General features: G+C 41.4%; 1 protein-coding gene across 1 annotated transcript in view; it reads left to right on the top strand.

Annotated features, from left to right (window-relative positions):
- The first annotated feature begins 690 nt into the window (after positions 1 to 690).
- NALF1 (NALCN channel auxiliary factor 1) overlaps positions 691 to 13,113 on the top strand; it is a 430,554-nt gene continuing 418,131 nt past the window's right edge. Inside the window, exon 1 of the mRNA XM_063304835.1 lies at positions 691 to 1,630. Coding sequence (XP_063160905.1) covers positions 974 to 1,630 — 657 coding nt within the window. The 5' untranslated portion in view covers positions 691 to 973. The remainder of the gene's footprint in view (positions 1,631 to 13,113) is intronic.

The following is a 13,113-nucleotide window of genomic DNA, read 5'->3' as shown; positions in this document are numbered from 1 at the left end:
ACCTCTCCCCTTCCCTCCTCTCTCTTCTCCTCCTCCTCCGGCCCCCCTCCCCAGTCGAGAGAAAGCAGAGCACGCCGCGGCGCCGCCGCCGCCGCCGCCGCTGCCAATGCGCCAGGCTGGCGGCGCAGGAGGAGATGACGCAAAGGGCCGTGCGCTCCCCCCCAAAAAAGTGCTTCTCCCGGACGAAGATGGCGGCAACTTAGCGCAGGGCCCCAAGATGAGGGTGGCCCCCGGGCGGCAGGAGGCAACCAAATCCGCGCCGCGAGCCGGGAGAGATCGTGCCCGGCGAGAGCCTCAGCGAGAGCCACAGCAGCCGCAGCGCAGTGGCACCAGCACTCCTAGCAGCCGCGGCAGTGGCAGTGGCGGCGGCGGCGGCGGCGGCGGCAGCAGCAGCAGCAGCGAGAGCAGAGCCAGCCGCAGCGAGAGCCACAGCAGCAGAAGCCGCCACCTCCAAAGCGGCAGGAACTGCAGCAGCCTCAGCCGCGGCGCTCCGGAATCTCCCCCGCAGCCCCGGCAACCTGTCGAGCCGCAGCCAGCCCAGCGCCGGGAGCTCGTCTGGGGCTAGCGGGGGCACGGTCCGCGGGACTCCCCGGGTGGCTCTCCAGGGCGCCGGGGTGGGGGGTGGGGGCGGTGGAGCGCGGCATGAGGCGACGGGCGGGAAGCGGGGGGCTGGCTGCGTTGGCGCCACAATGGGGGCCTGCGCTCTGACCATGCCCGGGTGACAGGAAAGGCGAGGGAGGCAGGGGACGGCTACCGGCCCGGCCCAGCCCAGCCCAGCGCGCAGGAGCACCAGCACCATCGCCACCATTCGCACCTACAACGCCGCCGCGGCCGCCCCCACCCCCGTCGTCACCCTTCGCTGAGGGGGGAGCCTGGCGCCCCGCCGCCCAGTGTCCATGCCCGTGGGGCCGTCGAGCCCGGCTGCGGAGCCCCCGTCGCCGTGGAGCCGGCCGGGGCTGCGCGCTCCCGAAATATGAGCAGCCGCCCCACGGGAGGATCCGGCTCGGGCGTGTGCTTCGGCCCGCGGGACACCGACAAGCCCTTCGCCGACTCGGAGCGGGCGCAGAAATGGCGCCTGTCGTTGGCCTCCCTACTCTTCTTCACCGTCCTGCTCTCCGACCACCTGTGGCTCTGCGTTGAGGCCAGGCAAGTCGCCGCCGGACGCCATCGGGACCGGGAGCGCCGCGCGGAGCCGGGCATGGAGCACGACGTGGGGGGGACGGCCCCCAGCAGCAGCCCCGCGGCGCCGGCCGCCGGCCAGTGCTTCAGCTTGCTGGGCGACGCCGAGGCTGCCTGTCGCCGCCTGCAGCCCGGGGGTTCGGCCCAGGCGGAGCTCTACCTTCCCTTTTGTAATTCCTACACGCTGCGCGAGCTGTTCGCCGGGCTTTCCCGCCCGGACTCGCTGAACTGCACTGTGGACAACGGCGAGGACGACGACGACGGGGGCGCTGGGGAAGGGGATCGGCGCAGCAGGGAGGAGGATTGGCTTCGCTCCTGCCGCCGCTGCGTCCTGGTTTACCAGCGGTACGATCGGCAAGCTCAGGACCGCTACCGGGAGTTCGAGCTCGTGCTCCAAAAATACCTGCAAGCGGAGGAGTACTCGGTGAAATCCGGTCCGGAGGATTGCAAGGTAGGAGCCTCGCTTGCTCCTCGGTGACTATGTGTTTTGGGGTCCGTGGCTATCGTAGTGGCCTGCGATCTTCGGGGAAGCGCGTGGTCGGGGAGGCGGGAGGGCCGTCCCCGTTCCCTTGGGTGGGCAGGGGTAGCTTCCTTCCGAAAACTGCGCGAGGCACTGGTGATTCCGCTGGCCCGCTTCGCCTGGGGCAGGAATGCGGCTTGGCAGGGAAAAGTGGCGGCGTGCCAGCGAGCAGGATCCAAGGCGGCAGGAAAATGCAAGGGCTGGGGAAGGGAATGGTTAGGTTGAAGCGTAGTTGGGAAGGGGTTTCCCCACGTCGTTACCTGATCTGCGATCTCGGTTGTTTCCCGGAGTTGTCAGGGAAGAGGCGTCATTCAGAGGTTAGCGGGCCAGAGTGGATGCTTTGCAGGGGAAGTTAACTTTGAAGTTGCTGGATCAGTGGGGTTGAATAGATGACGGAGACTAGGAGTATCTTCTTTTGGATTTTGTGTGTGCGCGCGTGTGAAGAACAGTCCAAAACCTCCTGTGCTACCAGAGATGTGCTTGGTGTTACTCTTTTTCACATTTCCGGACTAGCGGGAATAAACGACAGAGGGATAATAGCTACGTAGTTGTCAAGAACTTACAGCGTCTCTCTGAAGGACAACCTTGTCCAAATTCATTGTGAAAGCTTTGCTTTAAGGTGTTTCCTGGAACCTTTGGGAATCAAAGCTTGGTAATTATCTGAGGAGTACTAGAGAGAATGGTAATTGAGTCATAGAGGAAAGCAAGTAGTCCCAGGTGGACCTTTTGTTTCTTTGTACACGTGTATGCTTCAAGCCTGCTCTATCCAGCCTCTGGAGTCAGGATTAGCTTCAGTTTTATTAATTGCTAATAGATTCTGCAGTGAACTGGGTAGGAAGCACTGATGGTAGTAGAATCATGGTGTCTGCTTCGTTGCTGTTTCTACTTGGCTAATTTCTCATTTTACCCAAGCCCCAATTGCTTGTTTATAACAAAAATGTTTGTTGTGTTGGAATTGTTGTTGTAGTGAATCTCTTTAAGGCTGCAGTCCCAGGCACACTCATATGGAAATAATTTTTTCTAAAGCCAATGGGATGGTTTTAGTTTAAACATAAATAAAACTGGTTATGTGACCACCTTGTATAAGAATTGTATTGTGTTTGAAAATACAAAGACCAGTAATATTCTTTCAAAAGAGAGAAACCTGGATGGTGGATACCTTAAGAAACCTTAAGAATCACTGCATTTTGTTTTAGCCTTTGTAAAAAGAAACACCTTAGGATATCCAAAAATACTTTTAGATAGAACCAGTTTAGTTTTCCCCCAAAAGGAGGAGTACTTCAGGAAATATTTGTCAAGAAGAGTTAATATTTTTTTTAAAAAAAACTTATTTTAAAAGTTTGCATTGGCTGTAGTATCTTTATAAATAAAGTTGTGATGTCAAGGTTTCTGAGATATAATAATCAGTTCAACTTTACACGTATTATCTTTAACATTTTGGAAGCTTGTTACTGTGACAAACAGCTTCGTATTAATACAAAAGGAGGGGTTCAAGCTGTATGTTCTGAACTGTAAACTGAATCAGATATGTACAGTGTGATAGAACAGAGGCCCACAGTGCAGCAGAGACTCGGTGCTGTCCTTGGTGCTGCAAATGCTTCGTGGTGTGCTTGGTGCTTGGTGTTACAGTATGTGAAATAAAATGTCCCTTCTAAGTGTCTCCCATGTAAGTCACATAGATCACCTTTTTGATCAACGTGATAACTGAATATTATCGTATTTAATAAGATTGGTTATAACTGTGTATTACTTAGTGCATTGGAACGTAGAAACTTCAGTATCCTGACTGCCAAATATATAACTATAATGTTTTGATGTTTTTGCTGTGTGTACTATGACCCCTTAACCTCCTTCTGCACCAAGTGAAAGTTTTTATGTATCTGTACATGTAAAATCTCTGAGATATAAATATATTTCATTTGATCTAAGTGACAGCTAAAGATAAATTTTGTTTCGGTTCAGAATTTTTAAGATATTTGTAAACTAGAATTTCAAATACTGTTTGTATTATATCTCATCTAATTGTTTTATGTGCTACCAGTCACCTTTTAGTGTGCTTTAAAATAGGTAAAATATTCCATTTAGCTAATCAGCACCAGTAAAGCTGTTGAGACTACTGTTCCATATCAGACATGAAAACATTTCTTCCAGCTTACCATTTATATTCAGTAACAAAAGCAATGATACTTAATATGCACATCATCTCCTGTAGCATTTGTCTTCCCTGTCCTTACCTCTTTCTTGTGCAAGTAGCCTCAAAGAACAAATGGCTGACACAGCCAATGTTCTAGCTGAACATACTCTTAGAATTATATTTGCTACTGTAATTGTCAAAGGCTACTAGTTTGGCACTGTTCTAATATTTTATTATTATAGCATAAAAACAGATTTTTTAGAAGTGGGAAACTGTAATGAAATAGCATTTTTTTCTTTATGTGGTAAGTATCCCATGTATACCTTTAAAGTGCATCATATTAAAACAATATTTGCAGTTATGGATCCCAGTCAGAATATTGGTAGGCTTTACCATGTCCACTGCAGCCTTAGTCATCCACAAATGAGATTTCTTTAGTTTTGTTTTATGAATGATTATTAACTATAGGCATTCTAAAGCTTCTTGGCTTTAGCTGTTATATTAGCTTGAACTGATGGTGTTACATGAAAAAATAATTAACAACAGTATAAATTTTTATATTTGAACTGGATACAAAATTATTCTATAGTAATAGCATCAGTATATTTATAGTTGTTTGTCCAATTGCATTTGTCATTTTTATGAGTTTGGTTGGATCTCACAGTAACTTGTATGCTGATTTAAAGGCATGTTTTTTGTTGCTAATTTTGGCTACCTTTGCACATTTGTAATTGCAGTTGGACAATTTAATGTCATGACCTCATGGATTTAGTAAAGTTGAAGTAGGATGACAATTACTTCACAAATATAATTAAAGTGAATGTAATTTAATAGAATGCCAATGGCTGTCATCGGCATTCTATTAAATTACATTCGCTATAATTATATGACTTCAGTAGAAAGATGTCATTAGCACAGCTGAGGAAATATATTGTAACTTATATCTTTATCAGTATATATTTACATTTTGTATATAAACAAATGAGATTTTTTTCTTACTTAACAAAATAGAGATATCTCTTCAGCAAGTTATATATTCTGATGTGTGTGTGTGTATACATACATACATACATACATACATACTGTACTTTATATTGCAAAGTTTAGGAAAATGGATGAGGAAAACAGTGTTAGTTTTCATTGAGATCCTTGTCTCCAATGGCTATATTTAAACCTGTAGTCAGGATAACATTATAGATGGGAATAAAGATGCTTCAAAGTTGCTAAATTAGATGATATCCTATTAATACAATGCACGCAAAAGTGTCTCCATTAAAATATTTTACTAAGGCTAAGCATTTGAATGAGGTTGAAATTTATTTTTTAAAAAAAAATATGTATAGCCACCCTGCTGTCCAGAGGATCTCATGGTAGGTTACAATCCATAAAATAAACAAGCTAAACAGTAAAATCAAGTGAAATAATTGTGCATTTTATTGATGTGATAGTACTGATAGAAAAGCACTCAAAGGACAAAAGGTGGGGCTAGCCTTTGAATGCTAGGTCTGAATAACTGAAAAGGAAGATATTTTTAGCACCAGCCTGGTTTCCAGAGTCAGAGATCTACCCATACTTGTGAACTGTCATTTACAGTGCTTCCTTCTTAACATTACTCTGCTTAGTTTAATGGGTCTTATTCAGGTGTTTGCAGATACAGTTCTAGTTTTTCATTTTCAAAACATACTTAAACGGCATTTTTCAGATATATTATGTCATATTTTGTTATTTTATGTTGTATTATGTCATGCACTGAACAGTGGATTTAGGAGCCTTTTGGATCTCTGGTTTGAGAATACTGTAATTGCTAATCAGAGGACAGGACTGAAAATAATTCTAGTTGGAGTATTGTCATCACAGCCTCAGGTCTGAGGGCCTGGGCCTGCCAGAAGAAAAATTTTATACCATGGTTTCACATTAGGCTCCTCAAGGCTTCTGCTTTCCCTTTGGGCAATTAGTCATTTCATCAATCATCAACTGTTTTCCATTCTGGATTGAAATTCGGGAGAATAGTCTATGATCCTCCCTCCTCACTTCCCTGAGGAACCCACTTCCCATAGACCCCCAAACAAAATGGAACTGACTTAACATATTTGGAAATAAGTTTTATCTATCTATCTATCTATCTATCTATCTATCTATCTATCTATCTATCTATCTGTCATATTTTTCTACTGCCCATCTCACATACAATGACTGGGCGGCCCACCACTTAAAAATATTTGAATAGCAACTTACGTAAACTCAATTAAAAACAAGAAAATCTCTGATTAGGCATGCAATCTTAAAGATATATGACAAAAGGGAAGGAAATGAGATCAGAAAACTAAGTAATCCCCAAGAAGAAGCAAATCTATATCTAAAGATGGTACTTTCACAGGACGATTAAATCCGGAGTTCAGAAAGACCTACTTGTACATCTGAGTGGAGGCCCTGTGCATCATCAACCAGTTTCTAGCCTTAAGCTGACAGTTTGTGTATGTCAGCCTATTAGCCTGCTTGTTTCCACTCCAAAGCTCTCAGGTCTGTCTTTTCTGTACAATTCTATAGGCTGAAGCACATGAACAGTACAATGCAATACCGTTACCTAGAACTATTTTTATGTTACCATCTCAGATACCCATTATTTTACATTGAACTGAAACATAATGGGAAAACTTTCCATGATCAAAATTAATGTATGCTGCTTAGCAATTGGGCTAATGAGTCAATCTTTAAGTATATAGTACAATAAAACTGCCCAGTTGTTAAGCTGGTTCACTTTTTGAATAGTTACTTAGATACTTAATCTCTTTGATACCATCCATCCACTTTATCCCCTTCTGTTTGAGAGTAGTCATTTTATCTGGTCCATGATTCACTGTATCACCCCCCCCCCCATATATAAGTTTTTCTTGCTACTCTTTGCTTCAAGATGGCAATATGTTTTTTTTCTTTCAGGTTTTTCTTGTAGTTTATTATTCTCTTAGTAATGGTATCCAGATCCATATTCAAAGCTGTGTATCTGCTTTCTCTTTCTCAGTGTCTAACTTGTACTGGCATACATTACCCCACCAGAAAAACCATTGCTTGATTCTTCTGATATTTCTGCTCATGGAAATGTCCTTATCCTTCATGGTCTTGTGTAAATTTCCATCCCCCCTAGAATTAATTTCCCCTCTGCTTCTCTAGCACATTGTCCATCTTTATCTATTTTGAGCCTAAGAAAACAAGACAGTCTACCACCTTCACTTTTCAATCTACTGTGAGTTCACTAAGCACACTGATTGACATTACTGTTGTCTTCTTAATATTTAACATTAACCTAGATTTTTCACTTTCCAATTTTACTTTCATCATGAGGTATTCTAAAACCTTTTTTCTGACTAACCAAGTGGTGTCATCTGCTTATCTCAAGTTGTTAGTATTTCATTCTCCTGTTTTGATTCCTGCTGTCATCTCTTCTATCTTTAATATATTCACTGTAAAAGTTAAATAGGCATGTGGGAAATATGCATCCTTTTATTGTAAACCACCCAGAGTTGCTCTTTGAGTGAAATGGGTGGTGACTAAATTTGAGAAGTAAATAAATAAAATAGAATAAATCCTTGTCTTATCCCTTTTCCAATTCTAACCCATTCTGTTTTTCCAATTTCAATTCTTTCAGTTACTTCTTGTTGCTTGTAAAGATTTCTCAGAACAGTAATCAGGTGTTGTGGCATATCCATAAGCCATAATACAAGAATAACTTAGAGGGGAAGGGTTGTAGTTTTTTTTAAGACCTCGTCCCACTTACATAGGCAATGTGGGAATACTGTTAAAATACACTCCTGCTTTAGCTGTGCAGGGTAGTAGTGGGCTTGCCCAGTCAAAGCAGTGAGCAAAGCCCTGATTGAGTTTTGACAGCGTCCCAGCTTTGCCTGGCCAAGCCAAAGGAGCTGATAAAACTTGCACAAGCAAAGTGAGAGAACTGTCAGAACAGGACACAAAGCCCTGGAAGAAGTTTTAAGAAATGGCTAAACCTCTGGGTGTAATTATCCATTAAAATCTTCTACCAAGCTCAGCAGTTTTATTTATTATTTACTTTTATTCATAGGGGGTGGGAGTCACAAAATTCATGTTAGCAGGTCATAGTATTACTAATTTTGAGAAGCCTTGCCATAATATTTTCCACATTTTGGCATGATCTGTACAATCAGTGGCCTTGTAGTAGTCAATAAGGCCAAGGTAAACCAATGTATCCATTGGTTGCATAAGGGGAAGGTAATTTTTCTCTTCCTCTTTTTCTTCACTGTGGCTCCTTGAACTCTGCAAGTTTTACTGATTGTTTTCATAAGACTGGTTCACGCATACCATAGAATTGTGTGTAAATTCCTAAATTGTTTGGGGAACATACCACAAATGCTGAACATGTTATGTGTCACAATTAGTATTATAAACATATATTAACTTGCAGTGTGAACTATTACCATTCAGGATGTGAAATTATCACATTGTCTATGTTTGCCCATGTGCTATCTCTTTTTTGCTCTTTTCATGGTAGCACTGGCCTGGTTGGTTATTTCTTTATTGTCTATGTCTGCTGCCTCAATCCAAGTAGATTCTAAGTGGTGTACTGATACTAAAGATGAAAACAATTTACAATGTAACACCAATAATAAAACACCATAAACATAAAGTGCGAATTAATAGTTAAGATCAGTGCTAATATTCCACATCAAACAATAAAAGCCTTCTGGAACAGCCAGCATTTACCAGTTTCCAGAAAGCTATGAGAGAAGCAGCCATACCTACTTTGGGGAGGATATGCTGTTCCACAGGCATGGAGGTCCCAGGGAGGACACCCGTCATCATGCACCCTCACACCTCAGCTCCTGGTCAGAGGAGACCTTCAGCAGATGTTCTCTGGTCACCCAAATTGGGTAGACAGGACCCAGTTGGGAGAGGCAATCTCTTAGCTACCCTGAGCCTGTGTGAAGCTTTAAAGGTAGAGGCTCACATCCTGAATTGCTCCCAGAAACAAGCTAGCAACAAACACAGCAACTGAAGTAGTGGTGTGTCATGAAAAATAACACGACTGCCCAGCAAACACACAGGCCACTGCATTGTGTACCAGCTGAAGCTTCCAAGGGGTTTTCAAAGCCAACCTATGTGAAGTGAATTATAGTAGTCCATCTGAGAGATGATAAGGGCATGAATCAGATGAAGAAACATTTACTCATATGATACAGCCTTGTTATTCTCCATTTTGGTTTGATACCCATTAGATATAATATCATAATACAATGATAATTATATTTTAAAAATAAGAGTGCAATTTTGAATGGTGTATGAAACATTTGGAAACTTACCACTACATAAGTATTATGGGCTTACTGACCTTGAGGGGTAGCAAATATGATCAGTTTTCCCATGTTTAAATGTTATCGCTCCCCCATATTTACAATTTTGGATTACAGTTAAACGTTCACTTGCTATATTTGAGTTGCCTCTTTACCATGCAGTGGAAGAACAAATGAATATCATTTTGTGTGGTCAAGATTTAATGATTTGTTTAAAAAGCAGGTTGCATTGTGTGCCATATAATGTGGTTTTGGTTGGCTCTTTTGTGTTTCTTCTTTTTTAAAGTTCTCTTTCTTTTTTTGTATATTAAGCAGCAATTACAGGTAATGAAAACAGAATCTGCCTTACCCTCAGAAATAGTAATGCTTATGAACAACTAGGAAATATGTGGGAGATCAACATATAATTTATATCCAAGTATGAAACATACTTTATCCTTAAACAGCAAGGTCCACAATTGACAGGACAGTGATGCAAAGTGGGAAGCGCAGAGTTAATTGTGTGGCTAGAGCCAGGATTCCTGATTCTTCCCCCAGGTTGGAGGAAGGGCAGAGTTTTAAAGGTTCTTTTTCAAAAATATACTAGCCCTATTTTAGCCTCTCCCTATTGTTTTTGCACTTCTTTCCTCAAAAGAGCATAAAACTGTGACACTAAACTTAGACATAGGAGAAAGAGGTTCTGGAAGTCGCAAAAGATTGGTTTGGGAGCCTCATGTTGTCTATTTCTCTATTTTCAGAGAAATTTTTTTTTCATTCTTTTAGCTAGCTTAAACAAGTCATAAATATAATTTGGTTTAGGTAAAGAGTATCAGTAATTTACTTTGTATTTATTAAAAAAAATAAGTCAAAGTACAATATGAATGTGTGACATTATATCCACCCACAACTTGGATAGTTGTTAAGAAAGAAATTAAGGCCTGATTATTTCAGTGGGCATTTGAGGTCTGAGAGGTTATATTTGTTCCTCTTGGAGAACAAATGTTCATATATATTATGGTGACTCCTGTCTGAGTAATTTATGTAACTGTTGTATTTTGTTTTTAATCCTATTTGGAGATCTGTAAGCTGGTCAGAGTCAGTCATGATTGAAGCATTCTGAGTAATAAACTTGAGAGATAGGTTTACACATATAGTCAAAGAAAGAAAGGGAAGGAAGGAGGAGGATTTGTAATAATTGAAATACTGCAGTAAAAATCATAGACTACTAAAAATTATAATTTCTGATTAAAGCTAATGCCAGGCAAGCAGTATGCAACCAGATTTTTGCTCTTCAGCAGATCACTGAGAAATGTAAATGTGAGGAAGAGAGAAATTTTACTGTATGTTTGTTGACTTAGAGAAAGTGTATGATAAAGTGAATAGGCTTGAATTATGAAGTGTTTTGCATGAATATGAAGCTGAAGATAGGTTGCTAAATATTATCATAGTACTGTATATGAAACAAAACGAACATGACAATAAATGGAATGCCTAGAGAATGGTAAAACGTTGAGCTGGGAATATCGATGTGTGATATCCCCTTGGCTGTTTAATGTATTTACAGATAAATATACAGGTTGTCCCATGGTCTTGTTTCACAATCTGCAGCTGATAATTAAAGACCAGTCCTGGGTGTGTGCACAACATGGTGGATATGGTTTTGCACATGTGTAAAGTATGTATTTTAAGGATTGGATTGTCTGTGCAATGTCTCCTCCACTTGTATAGGCAGTAGACCTTCTCCCCCAGCACAGGGCCTTTCTTCAGCCTCACCCACCCAGGCCCAAAGAGTTGCTGGCACGATACTAAAATTAAACCTCCTTACCACAGTCATGCTTCTGTCCGTTAACCAGCAGCCCTTGGCACTACCCTCCCTCTGACTAGCCCTGTAATTGGTCTAATTCTCTCAGTCATGGCTTTTTCAGTGGGGTTTTTTGGGGGGGGGCTATAATTTGGAGAATGTATTTAGGGTTGGAGCAGCAGCATTAAATGCATGCATTTTCTGAAACAAAAAGGGCTTTGCTTAATGTGTGTGTGCATGTGCTGTCAGTGGTGGTGCACGTATACAGAGGTAACTTCCCCAAATATACCAGCAGGCCTTATTTGAAAGGAGAGGTATTTTTGGAAGGGGGAAATATTCTTTTAAATCAAAAGAGAACTTCTTAAAAAAAGTGAATGTGAGGGTATAAGGGAAATCCTTTGTCTTTTGCTTTCTGTGTAATTAAAACCACTGAATCAAACCTGAACCTTAAACCTAAAATAAAATGGGATTGGGGCTATGGAGGTTGTTCCAAAGGCAGGCAGGCAACCAGTCAACACCAGTTCAGCACTGGTTCCTCATAACAATTTCTTTCTCTGTAGCTTCTGCTTCAGTCAGTCCATCTCCAACAGCAACGAGATGTATTGTAGCTCCTTCTGTTGCTTCAGAACTCTACCCAGATAACCTACCCCAGCCTAAACCAAGAGCAGTAGGGACTATTTAAAAAATGTATTTTTGTTGCTTCAAGGGCAAGAAATAAAGCACCTTCCAGAATGGAACATTCAAAATACTTCTCCCTGGAACAGCTCTTTTTTATCTATGTCTAGAGTAAAACATGCAAAACACATATTCTGGTTTGGTCATGGTTTATCAGAGATCAGCTGTTCCATGGACAGAACAGTTTGGGTATGTCCATGATGGAAAGTCATTGGCTAAATTTAATCTGTTGCTATCATTCCTATGGAGATTGCTTTTGGCTTGATCAGCCTTGTTTCTCACACAGCATGAGAGTAAATTCACATACTTTCCATGGGCATTGGTGCAGCAAATAATATATCCACCATTACTGAGCTGACAAATGTATGAGGTGAGTGAGTACTAGGGGCTTCTCTGGAAGCACAGTGCACAGAAAGAGGCATTCTGACATGCTTTCCAACTTTTTGTGTTCTGCTGCATTTTACTGTTCTTTTCTGTCATCCTGCTGTCTCTTGTAAAGAAAGAACATGGATTTCATAGCTTGGCAGAAAACCACTAACAGCTAATATGTGTATGTCTGTGGCAGAGGCCATATCTTCAAGGATCAGAGTCAAATTTAATGGGCCACTGCTTGTTGATTCTTAATACAAAACCACTTATAACTTTGAAACTATGTCAACGGAAGACTGTCATTTGCCATCTTTCTAAATTTATTTATTACATTTATATGCCGTCATTTGTCTCAGAACTCAAGATGGTGTCTCTCCCCCTCCCCTTTTATTCTTACAATTATCCTTTGGGCTGACAACAGGGATTAGGCCAAGCCAGTCAATAAACTTCACATATCTGGAGAAGGATTTCAATCAGGTTTTCCCAGTTCTAGTTTGGCACTCCAATTGATACACCACAATGACTTTTTTCCACTTACTGCACCATTTTAAAAACAAGGAATGTTAAGATTTTCTTTGAGTTAATATTTGAATTACATAAAAATAGTTTGTTCAAGGATTCATTCAGAATAGAAATTTGATACTAAATCTAATTTTATACAAAAGCCTTTCAATACTTTGGACAATTATGTATCAAACCAAATAATAAATTATTACTCAGATTATAGTTTTGAAGCAACTGAGTTTTAAGTATGAAACTACAGCACAGACCACCAGTCTTTATGAATTATATGGACAGGTTGACCCCTGTTTAATGTTTGCTGCTAACTTTTGCTTGTCTAATATGCCAACTCCCCATTTTCTTTTATTGTTTTTTCACGGCGTTATTGTTTTGTTTGTCTTTTGGTTTTTGACTGTAAATTAAATTTAAAATATCTTTATAGATGGGCTATTACAGTTTCATTTCTTGCTAATTTAGTATAGTGTATGAGTGAATGACTGACAGAATAATCACCCTTAATGTATTGTTTGAAAGCAAACAAAATAAAAATAATCACATAGATGTAGGATTTGGGTTTCCTGATTCCATTAATGCTATTTTATCATGGCAATCATACCTGAGAATGTAAACACTTTCT

Source organism: Candoia aspera, chromosome 5 (genome assembly GCF_035149785.1).
Source record: "Candoia aspera isolate rCanAsp1 chromosome 5, rCanAsp1.hap2, whole genome shotgun sequence".
Lineage (NCBI taxonomy): Eukaryota > Metazoa > Chordata > Lepidosauria > Squamata > Boidae > Candoia > Candoia aspera.
The sequence above is the reverse complement of the archived record's forward strand: the minus strand, read 5'-3'. Positions and strand labels throughout refer to the sequence as shown.